The 21,119-nt window shown below is 38.3% G+C and overlaps 1 protein-coding gene and 1 long non-coding RNA gene across 2 annotated transcripts in view; one reads left to right on the top strand and one right to left on the bottom strand.

Moving 5' to 3' along the window:
• LOC138031712 (uncharacterized) overlaps window positions 1–21,119 on the bottom strand; it is a 38,719-nt gene that overhangs the window by 14,743 nt on the left and 2,857 nt on the right. Inside the window, exons 3-6 of the mRNA XM_068879351.1 lie at window positions 11,557–11,596; window positions 10,988–11,095; window positions 10,195–10,245; window positions 1,220–1,531 (exon numbers count right to left, since the gene is read on the bottom strand). Of these exons, the coding sequence (XP_068735452.1) occupies window positions 1,220–1,531; window positions 10,195–10,245; window positions 10,988–11,095; window positions 11,557–11,596 (511 nt within the window). The remainder of the gene's footprint in view (window positions 1–1,219; window positions 1,532–10,194; window positions 10,246–10,987; window positions 11,096–11,556; window positions 11,597–21,119) is intronic.
• Window positions 17,745–21,119, top strand: part of LOC138031721 (uncharacterized) — a 5,375-nt gene continuing 2,000 nt past the window's right edge. The window contains exons 1-2 of the long non-coding RNA XR_011128246.1: window positions 17,745–17,851; window positions 19,331–19,512. This is a non-coding gene — a long non-coding RNA (uncharacterized lncRNA). The remainder of the gene's footprint in view (window positions 17,852–19,330; window positions 19,513–21,119) is intronic.

Below are 21,119 nucleotides of genomic sequence, written 5' to 3'. Positions count from 1 at the left end.
GAAGGTCTCCTATAAATGCATTTGTAAATTTTGAGATGCTTGTCAAGATGCTTAAACAAACAAACTGAGATTCGGTCATCCTTGAGAGTCACTGCAATTCGCAAGGTCCCCCCTCAGGGTATCTTTCAGAAACTTGACTGATGGTTCAAGAACACCCACACGGTCATCTAGACCACGCACCCTGCCGAACCTCACAAGAAATATCTGCTACCATATTTGGACATTATGTGGTGGTTTTGGCCGCAGTAATCCTGTATACTTTGTCAAGGCCACCAATCATCATTTACTGGGACCTTCTTTCCTATAGACAGTCTGAATGTCAAAGTTGTTATACATTTGTGAGCCATGAGAAAATCGACACCAATCAACACTTGTGACACACTAGCACCCTGTGCTGCACTCTGACCTCCACCCATCTGGTGTGTCACCTCTGTTTCTCCAACAACACCTAGTGGTTGGTTGTTGGCACCCAGGAAAGGCCTGAGTTTCAAGTTTGCTTGTTTGGGTCTTGGCATGATGGTATGGACACTCACTAATAATAATTATTGTAGCTTCTACCTGTGTGCAATAAAGCTTGAGACTTAACACCATTGATATCACAGGAAAGAAATGCTCCCTTTGAATTCTAGGGTGGGGTCACTTTTGGCTGCTCCCTGCCTGTCTCAAGTTTCCCTAATTGGGACAGAATACTACAGCATTTAAAACAGGCCCAGAAACCCTGACCAAACTCTGGCTGTACGATTGAGTATGTTCGAAGGGTCATCTGGATAGGCCAGCTCTACAAGACATGAAATTTTTACACCTCGATTGATGTAAGTCTTCATCGGGACGTGTACGTTTAGCTCAGAAGGTAGAAATATGTAGAACAAATGATGGAGCACCATGGTCCGTTGTAGGAGAGATCTTAGTACCATAACAAATAAGTGTCAGACTGATGAGAAGCGTTCATTGATTCAGGAGCCAAGGGCAAGCAAAAACCAATCCCCCCACTTTAGGGTGTTGAAGAACAGCTAACATTTCCGACTGGGGGATTTCAAACAGAAGTCTATTGAGTACTGGTGGCTGCATGCATCAGTGAGCCACAGAACAACACCTCTTAAAAGAGGCAAGACAAGTCCAACTTGTATGCACTACTTGAGACAAATCAAAGCAAAATCAAAAATCAACCTAAAACTCGTGAAAAGCTCTTTATGCCTCAAGCAATTAACTCAATCCTTACCTGTTGTTTACATGCTTGCGACTCAACGTTCAGTGCAAAATTGAAGGCCACAAGCTGTGCACGCATTTCCTCATGCTGCATGTTCAGCTTCTCAAATCCTTCTCTGGAAAAATCAAAAGATGGCTGTTGAGCTTGCATGTTCTCAGCAGCCTCTGCTACACCAGCACACTGTGGTCTGCAGTCCTCATGAGCAGAATCATGGCCTTCTGTTCGTACATTCACACCAGAGTGTTCTGCAATTCCCACCAGCTTACACATCTGCTCATTTGGAGAAGTTTGGTCAGGAGGGTGCTCTGGTTCCAAACATGGTCCCTAAAGGTACAACCAGACATCAATTTTTGGTCATGAAACTTCAAAGGATACCTGAACCCTGTCTTTGAAATAAGAGCTTCTCTGTTTGCTAATTCAGTTACACTCAAGATAATGGAGACTGTTTCCTTTTACTTTACTATTGCATTAAACATTTATTTTTTTTTAATAATTTTATTTGTTCCTCCAATCCCTAAATAATACATAATTGAGAAGATATAGATTAAAAAATAAATAAATAAACACTTAATACAAATTACACTCAAATTATTTTACATGGTATATTTGAAGGAGAGGAGAGGGGCACATCTAGATAAATTAATGTTGTGCCCCTTTGAGTTACGTGCAGCAAAAGGACTTGAGATAATTAAGTTAGGTAGGTAATAAAAAAGATAATGTTTCATTAGTATTGAGCAAGGTACCAGTGCAAAAGTGCTTTTCTAAATATATTTTTAGATGGTTTGTCCCTAATGAAATGCGGGATATTATTCCAAAAGAAACATCCAATAATGCTGGGGCAAAATCTCCTACGGTTGGTTCGAAATGAGGGTATGAAGATTTGATTGGATGATGCACTGCGGGTGTAATTATGTAGCTCAGATACTAGTGAAACAGGTATATTAGGAAACTTTTCATGGTGAAAATAATCATGAAAGAGCATACATGTATTCAGTTTGACAATTAATGTCAGGAAATTTCAAAAGGTGTAAGGATAAATAATGTGGAGTTATTGGTTCCATTAAAGGGACATCATTTATAACACAAACAGCTGTTTTGTAATTTTACGATTTGAGACAATGGAGCATTATAATTATTTCTCCATACAGTACAAGCATAAGTAAGGTAAAGATATATAGTAGAGTAACACAGACTAACAAGTGTTCCTTTTGATACGTGACGCTTCAACTTAACCATTATATTAACATTTTTGCTGATTTTGCCACATAATTATGTAATCAATGTGGTCATGCCAATTAAGTAAGGTGACAATCAATATACACACCAAGATATTTTACAAAAGAGGACTTCTCTAAGTAAACGTTTGCTACAGTTAATGGTGGATATACATTGGAGCTTTCCTTTTGACAAGGCATAAAAATAATATACTTTGTTTTTGTCAAATTTAAGGTTAACTTATTACTACATAACCATTCATAAATAGCAGGCAAATGACTGTTCATTTCACACAATAAAACTGTCAAGATCACTTCCAGAAGCTGTTAAAGATGCATCGTCTGCATATAATCTAGTAGAAAAAAACGTTGAGGTCTTTGGAAGGTCATTAATAAAAATAATAAACAGCAAAGGTCCTAGAATCTATCCTTGAGGAGCACCTCAATAATATTTGTCCCGATAAAAAGATCATCTCTCCCCCCCCCCCCCCCTTACTTTGGACACCAGTTAATACGGATAGCACCCAATTTTCTGTGTCCCAAGTCACAAACTCTCATATATAGTCAACCCCCCTTTACGGACACTGGTTATGTGTGCACTGTCTATTTTCATTGTCACAATTAATTATGTACATGTAGACTTTGTACCCTGTTCAAATAATGACATATTTTTACAAGTTAGTACAAATTTTTCACTAACAAAACATGCAAAATTGCGGGACATCTTTGATTATCAGCTTGTCTTTCTTCCAGTGTTTGACCCTTGTACTGTAGTCCTTTACTAAAGTGCTCTGCCTCCCATTACAGTTTCACTTCCTTGGCTTTTTGCTGCAGTTATTGCTCATAGCCTTCTTCCTCTGTGAAAGCCTTGTCGTGTCAGTTAATGGGACTAGTCTTTTGGTGAGTGATTAAAGTTGATAAATTAAACAATGTACGTTTTCTAGAGGAAATGTCTGCTTTAATCATTAAAACATGTGTCCAGTACATTTCTTTCTGAGAGCCTGCTTAAATTAATACAGGCACCTGGATCATAAGGACAAGATGGCGTCCATATTAACCGGGGTTCCACTGTATTTTCAATCTCAAAAGTAGTTTTTCAGAACACCAGAAGAATCAGGTCATTTTTTACTTCAAGGGATAAACTCATGCCTTCTGTCAGGTCAAAAGTTGTGATTGCAATGACTTCCATGTTGGGATGTGACAGAAAACATTTCAAAGCACTAACAACAAATTGCCATGAATCTGTAATTGCTAATCACATTTCCTAGTTACTAAAACAAGGGATGACCTAAAAATGATCTAAAATGACCTAAAATGAGCTACAATGGTATCTAAAATGACCTTACATGCACTGCAAGTTCCCATTCCGTTTGGTTGTATAATTATCTATTATCTGTACCTGAATAATGATCGCTTCTAATGATGTATGTTGTAACATATGAAATGTCAAGTTGATAAAAAGTTACAATGTATATAGTTAAAGCAAAATTAATGTATGTGATCGCTGTTTGTGTTTTACTCTTACTGAATCTAAAATGGCTTATTTAAGTCAAAAAATCTTTATAAGTTTCTTCATTCTACAATTTTTAACTTTATCAAAAGTAATAAAATTCTCATAATTTCATAGACATTTCAAGTTATAAATAATCCTTCGTTCGTGTTTCCTAGTTTACATGTAATTCTGCACATCATGTTTGAATCACTGTAGTTCCGAAGATATTGCTTGTGTAAAGTTCTGTGTATTGGTTTCCCCAAAAAACCTGACATTTCCAGCTACTGGTAATTACAAGTGATTTTTAGTCTTGCATGAGAAATTACTACATGTACCAATGGGATTGAGAATGGTTACTCTTGCAAGCCAAATCATATTAAAGAACTCGTCTAAAACTAGCTTGCTCTGTGAAAATGCCATTCAATGACCTAGTATTAGAGTTACAGGCTCCTGGCTGATGTTCACCATACACTGTATTTCATGTTCAATCGTTACATAAACATTCTGCATGGGATTGAGAAATTGTTACAAGTATTAATACTCAAGCATCCAACTAAGAGAATTGATGTGATTAAGTTCAGTTAAGAAATCATAAGTAATGTAAACTTAAAAATAAGTTAATAATGCGAATGTTTCATTCACTTGAGATTTACGGTTAATGTTCTTTAATGATCAAGCACTACAGATTTGTATGGGAATGCACGATCAATGAAATGCACACTATTAGTGCAAACTTCACTAAACCATAACGTCACCATAACTCTTGTGGTAAGGTGATGTTTAGACTTATTGCCTGGGAAAATGTGTGTCCTTTATCCTTAATAATGAGCGTGCATCCAACCATTATTGGTCAATAATCAAAAGGGGGGGAGGGGGGGAGGAGAATTATTCGAGGGAAGTGATCATCTTAAATATTTTCGTCAAAGGGGGGCGGATTAATCGAGGGACTGCTATAAAATTATTTCAGAAAATGCGGTAGTTAATTAGCATGAGTCATTTCAAGCACTCTCCATCCTTTTTCTCATGGGAATAGCACCTGTGACCAGTAAAAAATAACTGCTGCTCCCTTGCTGTCTTTGAATGAATTTTTCATGTGCTAGCGTCAAAAAAAATTTATTTGGAGATTCAGACAGAAAGCTCAGCAGACTTGAAAGATCCACAGACTACGATCTTTGTGGACATTGGAGGGTTTTCCACCAAATGGTCGATGTTTCAACGAAATTGTTACTTGATCGTATAAGAAGAATTACTTTTCCAGCGAAAGTTTCATATTTAAACATTTACACGTGTATAAATATTCAAAATTATATTTATGTAGAAACTGCCCAATGAACGTCTGGATGCCCACATTAAGTTAAGGAGTATAGCTTTGGCTGGGTGGAGAGCATTCACCAACCAACCACAGCATTGACTAAAATCTGCTATTACCATTAAAAACACTACAATACCAAAAAATGTCTTAAAATATCATTGATCAAATAATGTTCAAATAAAATGTCTATTAAAATCAATATTCAGAGTGATCATTTAAAAAGTCTATGCGCTCATGCCTCAGCTTAAATGTCCTTGCAATATGTAATGAGCTTCCCAAGACAGCCTTCTGCATCTGTAGCGTAATGGTTTCAGTCTTGTTCCCTATCAGATCTTTAATGTTCTGCTTCACTTCTCTTGAGAAACCTCTGAGGACATTCATAATGATATTGTATTGAATGATCTGGTATTCAGAGTATCTGTTTGTGAGCTCTTATCACAACTGGCTGTACTTTGTGGTCTTCTCAATATCCTTTGCCTCTCTATTTTCCAACCATGGGCAGCCAATTTCAATGGCTATAACTTCCTTGTTGGTTTTGTCAATGATGGTAATATCGATCTGCTTAGCTTTCACCTGCGTCATGTCTGCATACAGGTGACATCCCAGTAGGCAGTCACACACTCCTTCTCGTACATCAGTTAGGCGTGGTTTGTGAGTACACAATCTAAGGATCTTAAGACTTCAAAGAATAGAACCTTGGGAGCGTTGTTATGTCTTTGTAAGAACTTTGTCTGTGCCAGTGCACTGCAGCCAGATAGGATGTCTTGCACATTCTCCAGGGACTTTCCACATAGGCGACAGTTTCGTAAAAACGTAACCCTTCCTTGTACTTGTACATGTTCATTGCCGCGACTTTAACATCTTCAGTTCCCACGGCCTGCTCCTGTCTGACCTTGTATCTCAGTAGGTAGAGCAGCAGTGATCTAACCTGAAGGTTCCAAAACTCCATGTAGAAAGCCATGCAAAGTACTTGTCCAATTTAACTTTATCGTCATCCCAGCTCTGCTTAATCAGCTTTCCTTGCCATCTCTCATTCAGATACAGTTACTTGAACAGCTTGTTGCTAATTATTATTATTATTATTATTATTATTATTATTATTATTATTATTATTATTATTATTATTATTATTATTATTATCTTGTTTTCGCACATTGGACTTCCAATGGAACTTCCGTACTCCAGGAAGCTTGGTGACAACAAGTCTCCTCAAACTTCTAGGACCTTCCTAAGAATCCTTGCCGTGTTCAGAATAACACTTTTCTGAAGCTCGTCTATCTTGGTCTCTATACCAATATTCTCTAGTCTCTTCTTTAGATCTTTTGGAACTGTTCCAAATGTTCCGATTACAATAGGAATTACCATAAGATTGTTTTCATTTTCCATAACTTCTTCAATTCTCTTGCCAGATCCTGGTATTTCACTACCTTCTCGACTTCTTTCTCCTCAATACGGCTATCATATGGTATTGCAAAATCTATTATTTTGCAACATTTATTTCTCTTTTCAACAACAATCATGTCCGGTCTTCTTGCATCTATCACGTGATCGGTCTGTATCGTAAAATCCCATAATATTTTACATCTCTCATTCTCTAGTACTGGCTCAGGTACATGTTCATACCACTTTTCATTGACAATGAAACCTTCCTCTTTACAAACTTCCCAATGGATCTTCTTACCCACCCAGTCATGTCTCCTTTTATATTCCTTTTGTGCTAGTTTAGGGCATTCACTCACAATATGATTTATGCTTTCATCCACCTTTCTACACATTCGACATTTACTGTCCTCTTGAGTTTGATATATTCTAGCTTTCATCAGATTCGTTGCAAGCGCCTGTTCTTGTGCTGCCATAATAAGACTCTCAGTCTCCCTTTTTAGACTTCCTTTCTTTAACCAAAACCAGGATTCATTCCCTAATATTTCTTCCGTCTGTCGTACAAATTGTCGGTGCATAACCTTTTCCCTCCACTGTTCCTTTCTTTCATTTTTCTTACGTATCTTATACTCCACCTCTGTTTCATTATTATGACCACCGCTGATCTTCCTAGCGGCCTTTATCAGTCTTTCATCACTATCATTGATATATCTCTCCAACCCCAAGGTAGCAGATTCTACACAGTCTTCAACACTAATCAGACCTCGTCCACCTTCTTCTCTCAGTATGTAGATACGATCGACATTACTCTTTGGATGGAGACCATTATGCATGGTAAGTAATTTTCTGGTCTTTCTATCTAGATCTTGTAACTCTGACTTTCTCCAGTCCAGGAATGCAGCAGAATATCTCAGGAGAGGAATAGCCCACGTGTTAATAGCTTTGACAAGGTTACCCCCATTAAGTTTCGTTTCTAAAATCTTCCGTACCCTCCTTTTATATTCTTTGGTTACTGTTTCTTTCATCTCCTCATGCTTAATCCTGTCAGCTTCTAAAATGCCCAAATACTTGTAACTATCACCGTCTTTCAGTCCTTGTATGGTTTTGTAGTCCGGTAATTTTATACCTTCTGATTTAACAACTTTTCCTCTCTTCATTACTAATACAGCACACTTTTCTATTCCAAATTCCATCCCTATATCTTCGCTGAACACCCGCACCGTTTGGATTAGGGAGTCCACCCCTTTTTCATTCATGGCGTAGAGCTTTAAATCGTCCATAAAAAGGAGATGGTTGATTCTCTCTCCATCATCAGAAAATTTGTATGTTGGCTCGGCTTTTCTTAAGATGTGAGTCAACGGTATTAGTGCTATCACGAATAATAATGGTGACAGGGAATCCCCTTGGAAAATTCCTCTATTGATTGAAACTTCCCCAAGTGATGCCGATCCACACACTAACTCAACTCTCCAATTCTTCATGCTCTCCTCTAATAGTTTCCTGATTTCTTCATTTATTCCAAGCATCTTAAGACATTCTAAAATCCATGAATGCAGGATCAAATGCCTTTTAAATCAAATGCCTTTTATTATTATTATTATTATTATTATTATTATTATTATTATTATTGCTAATAATCTCAGGTAGAATCTGGTTTTCATTGGTTCCGGGCGACAACCAGTTGTCTAAGGAAACCAAGAAGCGTCCTTCACTGTCCTTTCCTCTCCTGCCCACATTTCCAGCACTTTCCTAAGAATCCTTACCGATCCCAACAGTACAGATCTCTGAATCAGTTCAATGGATGTGTCTACTACACTTATGGTCCTCAGATTTTCTTTTAACCTCAGTGGTATTGTTCCCAATGCCCCTACCACTATAGGTATCACCTTTGTTCTTACTCCTGCATCTTTCAAACATCTCTCGCAAGGTCTTGATATTTTTGTACTTTCTCATCTTCTTTTGCTCTCACCCTTCCATATTGCCACGTCTATGATTTGGCAGTTCTTCTCACTTTTGTCAATGATTGATAAATCCGGTCTCCTAGCTTCAATCTCACGGTCTGTCCGTACACTAAAGTCCCACAGCATCTTGTAATCCTCATTTTCAAGTACACTGTCTGGTCATACCACCTCTCACTTCGCTCAAACCCATATTTTTCTGACAGGTCCCAGTGAACTGCCCTAGCTACATTGTCATGCCTCTTTTTGTATTCCTTCTGCGCCAGTTTCGGGCACCCACTTACAATGTGGCTGATGGTCTCATTGTTTTGTTTACACATTTTACATTTGGGATCATCCTGTGACCTGTCAATCGTTGCTTTAAATGTAATTTGTTCTTATTACTTGATCTTGTGCTGCAATAATAAGAGACTCCGTTTCTCTTTTAAGCTTTCCTTCTTTTAACCAAGTCCATGTTTCATTGTTTCTTTGATCTTCGCTCTGTCTCGCAAATTGCCCATAATTATAATGGCATCTCTTTCCAACCTTGGATATTTTCAGTTCTCCTCCTCTCTTTAAAACTGGCAGCCATTTCTTGGTTTTCAACTCCTTTCTTCCTGACAGTTTTCAAAATCTTCTCCTCACTGGATTCGACATATGTCTCCCAGTAATAGCAAAATAAGAATAAATAATAAACACTCTTCTTCTTCTTCTTCTTCTTCTTCTTCTTATTATTATTATTATTATTATTATTATTATTATTATTATTATTATTATTTTGTTTTCGAGTGAATGAATGAAATATGACATGAAATGGAATCATACACTGAACTGCGGAAATGACATCAAGTGAAGCTATGATCCTCCCAGTTATGAAAGCAATTTTAGCAATTGCAGAGAGAAGCCTGAAAAATTCAGGACAGTGGGGTTTGAACCTGTGATTCATGTCATATATAATTTCATTCATATTTATGTTTGTCGCTTAAACTCCGCCTCCTTACGGAAATACTTGTCCGAAGTACCCTAAAAGAGTCCCATCAAATTTCATATAAATGAACAAATCAAAAATCATCTGAAAATCCTCACACAGCTGCAAAAGATATAATTGATCGATGTCTGACACTGCAGACCGACACTGCACACCGCAGATTGTAGACTAACCCTGAATCACAGTTATTGACAGTTAACCATTTTAAATAAGGTGCTTAGGCTTAAATACTGTTTCTCAGCACTATTTGAAATGGGTTCTTAGACTTAAATACTGTTTATCAGAGCTTAATTTAAAGGAAGTCTGCAGTCTGCAGTTGTCATACACCCAAAACTTCCCTTACCGGTAACACATTTGTTCTTTATTTATGCCGAAAATTTACGCTTCAGTGCAAATTTGCAAGTGGGAGAATCCTTAACGCAACAAAAATGTGATACCCATCTTGGACCTGTCTCAATCCCAGGCCCTCTCTCCTCATTCGCCCCTGCATAATCTGTGGGGAAGCCACAGTGAGTGGTGGCAAAAACTCTCGACACCATCTGTATTTATAGTACTAGTACTGCATTCTCCTGCTTGTCGAACTCAATTACGTTTGTTTCGCTGGCTGATTTTTGTTTATGTCAAGATGTTTTATCATAGATGATATTGCTTCATTCATGTATACCTCTGATACAGCTTCTCTCTCACAATTGTTATGATTTTCGTTCAGATGTATCTAAAAGTCAATGAAAAAAGATAAGAAACTCATGTGCTGTGGCTTTGTGCATCAGCTACTTTGTATTAAGTAACAACCTCCTCAAATTTTAACTACAGATGTAGTTAACCTAGGAGACTAACTTGAAATTTTGGTCGATAATTATTGACCTAGAATAAGAGGAATGGGCTCTCCCACAACACCCTTTTTATTAAGACATCCTTATTCAACCTTCTTAGGCAATTACCATAAACTATAGGGGGTTAGGGTGGCTTAGTGGTTATCTATTGGGCCTCTCACCACTGCTAGCCGGGTTCAACTCTGGCCCCGGCTTGCATGTGGGCTGAGTTTCAATCAATCTCAACCTGACTCCAGGGTTTTCCTCCCTCATCAAAATGGACTCACAGCTAATTAACATCCAGCTGTGGTGCTGTGCTCCAACATCAAGCATGGACTACACAGCAGCAGCCATGAGCTGCGCCCTTTCGTAATTCAGTCCCCAATACTGCAAGAAAAGGGTGATTAGCACTGCCAGTTATTATTATTATTATTATTATTATTATTATTATTATTATTATTATTATTATTATTATTATTATTATTATTATTACCCAGGTTGTGATAGGCCGGATAGGTCTATGCACTTTTCATGTACCAGTAGGCAAAAAATATACCTGCAGTGGATATTTGGCCCTCCAATCATAAGCCTGTCTAAAACCCTTACAAAGATGTCTATTAACCAAAGTTCAAGTTCAAGAATTACCTGCAGGTATCTCAGCTGTCCTTTCCAGATGCACCCAACATCCATGAAAGTACAGTGGACAACAAGAGAATGGATTTCTTGTTGCACAGCAATGTCAGCATAAGAACCCTACAAGAATATGGGGAAGCATCAAAATATTACAATGCATTACTGTAATCACTTCTAGACCACATGTTGTAAGAATTTAAAACTTATGGATAAGGGATGTTTAATGTTCAAGGGTAAAGGATGGTCCATATGAGCTCAATTTGCCAACGTGCTTCAGGCTTGTACTTTTTTAGCAAATTTCATCAATCAGGATTTCAGTTCTTGTTGTGGTCCACCTGGTCTCTTCCCAACATACCGTTAACAGTGGAGTTTTATACATGTAGCTAGCAGCAATCAAACAAGAACGTCTTCCTAATTACAAAAGGGGTATCACAGGTATCTTCATTAAAGGGTAAATATATAAAGGAAACACAAGATTATGACAAAGATCACTATTGAAACAGGGTACTTGAAGAGCTCTCCACTTATGGGGTGTGTCAAACAAATGAACAGGTAATTTATATTGTTAAAAATTAATATACCTGACTGACATCTTTGCCATCTACAGGGCAGATTGCATTTCTGAGTGGGAAAATCACATATAACTTCATCAGTAATAAAAACCACCAGTCAGACCAATGGTATAATTTTATTAGTGTTGAAAACCACCTCTCTAAGCGCATTGATTTTATATCTCTGGGATGACATTATACAAAACATGGAACCCAGCTCCATGGTCCACCCCTAGGCCTGTGGACCCAGTCCATGGATCCATTTATCGACCTGGTCCATGGACTACCCCTGTGGACCACGCCTCATTTTCAGAGACAAAGCTGAGGTCAATTCAGTTAAAGTGGTCTCTCATGGAATGACTGTTGCTAACTACAGCTTTTAATAAAACTTAAGTACATGTAAGAGTTAAATGTAGTGCCAACCATATTCCGAGAATCTCAGGCGTACAGAATAAAAAGCTTTAAAACGGCAGCAGTATTGTCTACTGTGATATTCAGGTCTAAAACTACGACACAACCGAACCATGTGCTAGTTCACATTTGCAATGATGACCGTGCATGTGCGAAAACCTGACTCACATAAGAGGTCTGGAACCTAATATATTACATCTACAATTTTCACAAATGCTTGACATTTTTCCGCGAAGTCTTGCCCTTCTAACCGCTGGCAGAAAAAGCCCTGGGAACAACATTGTGACAGTTTTAAGAAAAAACGCCTTTTGCAGCTAATGATCACATGGTACAAAAAACGGCCTATAGTGGAATGCAAATTGCCCACTGGGACATCCAAAACAAAGAAAAGTTAAATTAAAGGACTATTGTAGTCCACGGACTGGGTCCATGGACTGATCAGCGGAGGTCCATGTATTGTATACATCCCCTTAAGGGTCAGCTAATGAATTCAATTACTCTTGAAAAAAGACTAATATAAATAAAAATATTCAAGGGCTGCAGCCAGGGTGAAACATAGTTGAAATTTAAAAAAGGATCTCTAACTAAAATGATTGAAAACTACCTACCTACCTATAATTGACGCATTTTCAAAATCAATGGCGTGATTGTTGGACCAACGTGAGATTTGAAAACGTGTCAATTATTGACAAAGGCTCTTTTAGAACCAGAAAAACATTAGAAGCGTGGCATACCAGAGCGACACCTAACGCAGATAACAATTCTTGCCCATTACCTGGGCAATACAATATTCTTTTTAACAAACATTCATAACCATTTACATTTTTATTATTTTGCAATTCACGCTTTTTATTCAAATTTTCTCATCACTTTCTTATCATTCATTTTACCTGTTGAAGACTGCAGTTCAGGCAGTCAAAAGCTCGTAGTTTTCAATCATTTTAGCCAGAGATCGTTTTTTAAATTTCAACTAATATAAATGTTACACATCAAAAAGACAATCCTCAATTGAAGCAAATCAATACTAGCACAATAACTCCAGAAGGGGATTTCAATAATGTCTGTCTCTAATACTTGGCATGCAGTACCTGTATTTTCAACGACTTTCAGATTAACAAGCCCCCCCCCCCCCTCCCCGCAAAAAAAAAATAAAGCCATCTCAGAAGACAAATGCTTAATTTGAAGCATTACCATGAGTTTTTACAAGTGTTATACAAGGCTACTTAAAGTCATTTTAACTTAATGATCTCAAGGTTTTACTTTACTTTGCAAATATGACTTGATTTAGTTTACATTTCATGTGTTTTTCCTAAATTGTCTAATTCTATCCCACACTTTTGCCTAACTACATGTTTCCTATTTCTCTTAGGCATGCAAATCCTCTTTTTGGGTACAAGATACACTCATTCCCCTAGGAAAACCCTGTGTTTAATTTGTGGGTCATTAGATTCACACTGCACCCTCATTTGGTTTTGACTGATCATGCTCATAATGTCCTTGCAAACTTTATCTGCATGAATAGCTCAGTTCAGTTTTTTTTATTCAGTTGACTTAGCTGGAGATTCTGAACAACAGGTCAAGTCTGTTACATCCACATGTACGACCATTGTTATGTCAGATCAGCAAGTACATGTATAAACCCTTTTGTTATTCATTCCTGTTCTTCTTGATTATGTTTGTTTGATTTGAAATAAACCTGTAAATCTAGCTCGGATTTTGTGGTCCCGTGGCATTGGGGATGGAAGAACATTTGCAAGGGGAAAGCCAATGAACTTTACTTCTTGCTGTACCTAAATGCCCTAACCTTGTGTTCAGCTGAATGCATAAAGTGCATGCAACACCACAATAATGGGTTTATGATTCATACCAAGATTATTGTCGGAGGAAAATTTCAGGAGGGCAACCAACATACATGTAGCAAAAATTGTTTACAAATGTGTATGAAACAAGTTCAGCAACTCATACATGTACAGTAAAATTAATTGGTATGGTCGCCTTCAGAATTATATTAGCAAGTGACAAATTACAGAATTAGGAAGAAATTAATTTCCTGCAGTTGGTAACCTTGTGGATACCTAAAATATGACAAACCAGGGTCAAAGCAAAGAAACAACACAACAATCAGCCAGTAACCCACATGCTCTATCTGACATAGTGAACTGTTTGAAGTGAACTGTCTTTAAACACATTTACAAAGAGAGAGGTGAGTTTTTTTTTCCTGTGTGAAGTGTACTTTAAGTGGGAATACGCGTAGTCGGAATAGTGACCAATATTTTGGCTATCGTGGACAGATGCAACATACAAGAATCATTCATGAAACTGGTGCAGGAAATAGGGAAAAACAACTTAAACCACAAATACATCTTGGCTGAATTTAACGACAGTCCATTCTAATTCAGGAGAGCAGCGATCGAATTTTCAGTAGAAAATAGTCATCTACAGTGAACAAAAGCGAACTGAGGCGCACAAATGCCCAAATCTTAGATTGACAATGAAGTAATTCATAAGCACTGTCATCGTCATTCTTTTGAATGGTTGGAACTTAAATATAATACATGTAACTACTCTATTATAGCAGAGGTTTCACAAAGCCACAGAAAATAAGCTTAAAAGCTTCAATAAAGCTTTTAGCTTTGCTGAACATGAGAGAAAAAATTAATGTTTTTTATCACTCACGTTTGTATATGCCTTTGTTTACTCCAGAATCCAGATTTTTTTAATCAAGTAAAATTCTTGCAAAACAAAATGCATTGGAAAAAAGACAAAAGGAAATAAAAGCTTGACTTAACCTTTTAAACTTCTTTCAGAAGTTATTTTCCTTGACACCGCCTTGCACTGAATCATTATTCCATTTTGTTACCTTTTAACAATATCATAGGAGTTTTTCAAAAATGCACGCTGTACACGGATCAATGAAAAAGGATTAATAAACTCGGCCATGTATTTCAAAAGCAACATGAAAAATGGCTCATCCCAGGCCTCAGTGTAAAAACCTGTGAAACTCACAGATGACATAACACAAAGACAAACAAAAGAGCAAAAACACATCAAACAATAATGCGCCAATCAACTTGAAACTTCAACATCCCCCCCCCCCCCCCTGTGATACCCTACTAAAGAACAATCGTTGTCGGCTCCGGCCTGTTGTAATATTGAGAAGATGTATGCAAATATTGAAAGAGAGCTGTTGGCGATTGCTTGGGGAGCGCAAAAGTTTCACACATATGTGTATGGGTGCAGAGTTTTTGTCGAGACAGACCACAAACCGCTGGAGTCAATCTTTCGCAAACCACTGAATGACGCCCCTCCCAGGCTACAGAGGATGTTGCTCAAACTTACCAAGTATGACCTTGTGGTGCGTTATGTTCCCGGAAAACAGCAGGTCATTTCAGACTGCCTTAGCAGAGCACCTCTAAGTGAAACTAAACCATTCAGTGAATCCGAAGATGTCATAGGAGTTAATCTTGTTGAGGAACTTGGATTAGAAAGTAGTACCCTGAAGAGATTCAAGGACAGTTCAAGTACTGATGAGACATCCAGAGTGGTTATGGAATACGTTTTGAAAGGATGGCCCTCTGAGAAAGAACAAGTTGATGAACTTGCTCGGGAATATTGGAATTTCAGAGAAGAGCTGAGTGTTGAGGATGGCATGTTGTTTAAATCAGACAGAATTGTAGAGCCAAGACCATTGAGAGCTGAAGTGTTAGATGAAATTCATGGCACGCACATGGGAGAGAGCAAGAGCCTTTCCTTTGCGAGGGATTACGTTTTCTGGCCTTCCATTACTGCGCAAATCAAAGACAGAGTCAGTTCCTGTGACGTGTGTAATGCGTTCCGCAACCGACAACAGAAAGAGACATTACATCCTCATGACATTCCAGGATTACCTTGGCAAGTAGTTGGGACTGACCTGTTTGAATTTGGTGGCCAAACGTACCTGGTAGTTACTGACTTCTATTCGAAGTACTTTGAAATGGAACTGCTTCGCCAAAACACTGCCATTTGTGTTATCAACAACTTGAAGAAAATATTTGCCAGGTTTGGGATCCCAGAGAAAGTTGTCAGTGACAACGGACCGCAGTACAGCAACACCAGACATTTGTTAAGCAGAAAACATGAGTTCAAGAAATTTGCTGACGAGTGGGGATTTTCCCATACAACCAGCTCACCAGAGTATCCTCAATCAAATGGCGCAGCTGAAAGAGCTGTACAGACCGTAAAACGCATTCTTAAGAAGGCTGCTGCAGAGAACAAAGACCCATTTGAGGGACTGTTAAAGTATCGCAACACCCCATTCAAAGATATTGGTGTGTCACCTGCACAGCTGCTGATGAGTCGGCGCACACGAACAATGATACCAACTCATCGACGTCTCTTGGTACCTCAGCCAGTGGATCGTGATCATGTTCTGAAAACGCTTCATCATCGACAGTATAATTCCAAGTCTAATTATGACAAGCAGAGTAGAGATTTGCCTCCACTTGAAGTTGGGGACAGGGTGCGGTTTCGTCCACATGGTGAGAAGGAATGGCCCAAAGCGGAAGTAATGCCAAGATCATACATGCTGGAAGATGAATATGGCCGTGCTTACAGGAGAAACAGAAGACAGATCATCTCCGTTCCAAATGATTCTCCCATGACACCAAGGACAGGGGCTCTTCCCATCAGTACACAATCTCATGACTCTCCTGCGAGTACAAGACAGGCACCTGTACTTGAGAAGGCACCACCAAGTCCAGTGACATCGGAGAGACAGACAGAAACAATTGCACACACTCCTATTACAACCAGATCTGGGCGTCAAGTTAGGAGGCCACAGAGACTCATTGAGGGGGGTGGGGGAAGATGTTGTAATATTGAAACCTTTGGGGATTCCCTTAGGAGCCCCTGAGTGACTTACATGGACAGCCCGAAAACGAAAAACCATGTGCGTTGTGTTGGCACTTTTAAAAGGGACACGAACATGTTAGAATCAATAGTTGTTACTAGTCGTTGAGTTTAGTATTGCCTGATTAAATGATATCATAACACTGCCGTCTTTAATAAAGACCTTTTGAAGACCTTTTTTGTAAGCCAATTGCTCACAAATGCTACATCATGATCCCTCCCTTTAAACTCTTCCATCACGTCCAAACACGTGTTTTATAGCTGTTAGCGACTTCAGCGCCCGAAAAAAAAATCATTTGAAACCTGACCCTTCCTGTTCAATTTTCCCCACCCCACGCCGGCAAAGGTAAAATTCTCCACTCCTCGTGCACAGAAGAAAGTCAAATGCCCAGGGTTTTGCCAGGGAGGGGGGAGGATGTTGAAGTTTCGATTTGATTGGCGCATAACCTAACCCTACCACGAGCTAACAAAAGAAAGAAAAAGTTTCAATGGTGTTTAAAACGAGTTTAACCCCGAAATATTACACACTCCAAGTCAGCACTTACCGTTACGGGCCACCGTACTTAATTCTGTCCAATAAGATCCGTGTCTTCCCACATTCCACTAACGGTTGATTCGATAAGAACGCTGTGAATCTTCTTCATTTTTGATCAATGGAAAAAAATAACATGACTCGTGATGACAGGGTGACAGGAACGTGGTAAGAAATGGTGTAAAGGGACACTTTGTACGATATATATAAACGTCAATTTTTTACTCAAAAGTTGTTATGTATGGGACGTCTTATGGGCCTAACAGTCGGCCTAACATGAACGCTTTGCCGGGCGCTTTGCCCTAAATCCTCCGCCATCTTGGATATAACACGTGAAATTTTGATCAGCAGTCACCAGTGCAGGCTCAGGCTGTTACAGATTTTGGCGGTTTTATTCAAGAAAAATATGGAATGTGCAACGGAATGTGCTGATGATTTTTGGTTGTTTGATCCAAATTTAAGCAAGGAAATGCTTACAACAACTCAAGTAAAAAGGTAAGCGTTAACTATAAGCAGATAATATTTGAATTCATTCCTTATGGGCCTTAAAATAATGATTTAGAATTCAAACTTTTCACACCCAACTCCGGCAATGATATATAAATTTGGTTTAAAACTTGCTACAACCCTGTTAGAAACTGGGAATTATAAGTTTGAAGCCTTGGATCAAAATGTGTAGCAAATGATACGGTATCAGAGTCGGTCAGTACAAAATGCAGGCTGCAGATTGCAGACTGCAGACCTGGTACAAGTAAAACTTTTAACAGTTTCAGCTCACTTACTGTCACGCAATCGATTTTCAAGTCTTGAAGGAATGTTAACGTTCTCGCTCTTTTTTCTGGAAACAATTAGTTTACAAGGAAGTGACACGGGTTAATCTTAACACTTGCTAATCTTAAAAGTCCTTCGCTTAACTTTTCGATTCATTTATGTGTGTCATATTTGAAATTTCGTATGATTTGTAGTAAATTCATTAAATAAAAGAACATTCATTTCCAAACTAGATACGTTAAATATTTTGGGTCACATGACGCCTCCTGGGTTAAAAAAATTGCGGCAAATGTCAACACGTTCTAACAAAGAGATATGGGCGATCGTTCACATTTCCCAGTCATAATGGACCAGTTTCTAATTTAATTCTGCAGCAAAAAAAAGAACAGAGTCGAGGTTCAGGGGAATAAAAAGCATTTTGTTTTTGTTCAAAACAAAGGAAAATGCAAATTATTCCCCTGAACCTTGACTCTGTTCTTTTGTTGCGGCACAATTCGAAACTAGCATATTGCACTGAACTAAAAGTGTGATATTTGAAATTTCATATAATAATTAAATTCTGTGGCAATTTGTCCAATATCGTCCAGAATCCATCGTCTGTGTTTTAGCATAATTTTTATGCCGTTCTTTACTTTTCTTGTGGTTTTACCTCGCCTTAACAAGCCAAATTGAATTCATCATTTCTCTTTATCACATTCTAATGAAAGCTCATATTCATTTCTACCATGATCTCTCAAAGTTTGAGGCACTTTCACGTCCGTTAATCTGTGTCACTTCCTTATAAACAAATTATTTCCAGGAAAAAGACCCTGGAGGAGGACCTCAGAGAAGTGATAGCATGACAATAGGTAACAACAACATGAAATAATTATATGATCGATTGAACTGTTTAGTCCTCAGTATGCATTTTGTACCTGATCTGCAGTCTGCATTTTGTAGTCTGCAGTTTATACTGACAAGTATAAGAGAGCACAGACAGCAAATTACAGGTATAATAGTATGATTAATAAAGGTTCATTCTATGTAAACGCTGCCACGATAAACAATTATTGTACTCAATGCAGATGCTATGTTAATGCCTGAGAAAATGATTATTGACCTTTTTAACTTTATATGAATCTGACACACCCTGGAATTGTAATAGAAAGGATCTGATTTGGAGCGATCACAACTTTCATCACAAAATATATTTTCTTCTTTTAGTTGTCATGAAAGAGTAAGAGACATTGCCTGAGGAAATGATTATTTATCCATGGGACACTGGACAGTAGGGAGAGGTTCTTGAACAGCACAGAAAAATGCCTAGCAGCTACGTCTGCCTCCTCATTTTCTTCTGTTTTGATGTATGTGGGGATTTCTCTTTGTGCACTTGTTGTACAACGCAAGTGAGTAAATTGTTGGATCTATTTTCAACAGCATGATAAGTTTTTACATCAAAATAGAAACTTGGAAAAATGTAAGCACCAGATGGGATTTAAACCCATGACCCTCTGTGATCTATTCGGATGCTGTAACCACTGAGCTACGACTGGACAAGGTTGAAAATTAATGTAGGTCTTTGACTATAACTGCATCACACATTCAAATCTTGACAACTTCATATGACTCATACATGTAACTGCATCTCGCACACACCATAAGTTAATGCATATCAAAGATGCAACCACCCAAGTGATTAACCTCTTACTAACCAAGCACAACGAGGTCTGGTCAAGGGCCAATACTTCTCAGTACAGTCCGGAGCAAGTGAGGTTAGTAAGTTGTTTATTATATGCAATCGTTTCTTTGAGGGATCGGAGACTTCTCGGCTTGGTGAATGTTCGTAATCTTCATCTTCCATCAGCAAAAGTTGAACAGAAACCTAAACTAATTTCTGCTTCCTACATGAATAATTGTACTGTTGTGATGAAAAATTTCCCGGGAGGGAGAAAAAATACGTAAATGGACCGTTTCCACCGTAATGGTCCATACTGTAAAATCCCCAACGAAAACCAGCCAATCAGAGTGCTCCAGCTAGCCAGAGAATTGCTTGCCACATAATAATTAACAATTATTGGACGAGGTTGAGCAAAATATATGATTTGTCAGTGATGAGAAGATCAATTATTTGCCAAAGCCAAAGGCTGAGGCAAATAATTGATCTTCTCACCACTGACAAATCAAAATATTTTGCAATAACCGAGTTCAATAAGGGAAGTGGTCAAAACTACAACACTCGAACAGGACCAACCAAACCACAAAATACATGTAGATGGTGGTGTCTGCCTGCACCCCCCTTGCTTAACGTGAAAAGATGGTGTGTATATTGCATAGCCACTCCTCTATCCAGCAGTAAAAATTACAGTGAGATTCAAACCTCACTTTTCTTGTTTGTCTAGTACTGCCAACTCTTCCTAGCTGAATATTCCTGTGTCAACTCAAATTTAAAAGCTAATAAAATGTTGTCGGTAATGTCCATATGATAAGTTTGAAGATAGGTGAAGTCTTTAAGAACCCCCCTACCCCAAAGGAGGGTCCTGTTTGAGTATACATGTAGTAGTTTTGACCAGCTCCCTAATTGTTTATCATTCGATGACTGAGTTTGTTTATCCCAATTCCCAACAATTAAATTACTTTCTGAAAGCTCAGGAAAGCGAACTGCCATTTTCACACAAGAGCACGGTTTCAATTAAAATATCATTTGCAGCAAAACACTTTAAAATTTGAAGGCAATTATTTGCAGATTATGTCGTGGGCTCTTGGCCAATGAAAATGAAGGAAAAAATACGTCGAATGATGATGTTAGATATTCAACCGCAAGATAAGTTAAATAATTGGTTTTGTCATACATTTACTTATCATGATTTGAGTATGTGACAGTGTGATGCAGTTCTAGTCAAGACCCAAATTAATTTTCACCTTGCTCACCATAGTCTCTCCAGTACCTCAGTCGTTAGAGCATCCCACTCTAGAGATCAAGGAGGGTCATGGGTTCAAGACCCACCTGGAGCTT

This window comes from Montipora capricornis, chromosome 2 (genome assembly GCF_036669925.1).
Source record: "Montipora capricornis isolate CH-2021 chromosome 2, ASM3666992v2, whole genome shotgun sequence".
Lineage (NCBI taxonomy): Eukaryota > Metazoa > Cnidaria > Anthozoa > Scleractinia > Acroporidae > Montipora > Montipora capricornis.
Note: the sequence above shows the minus strand (reverse complement) of the source record. Positions and strands in the feature narration are given on the sequence as shown.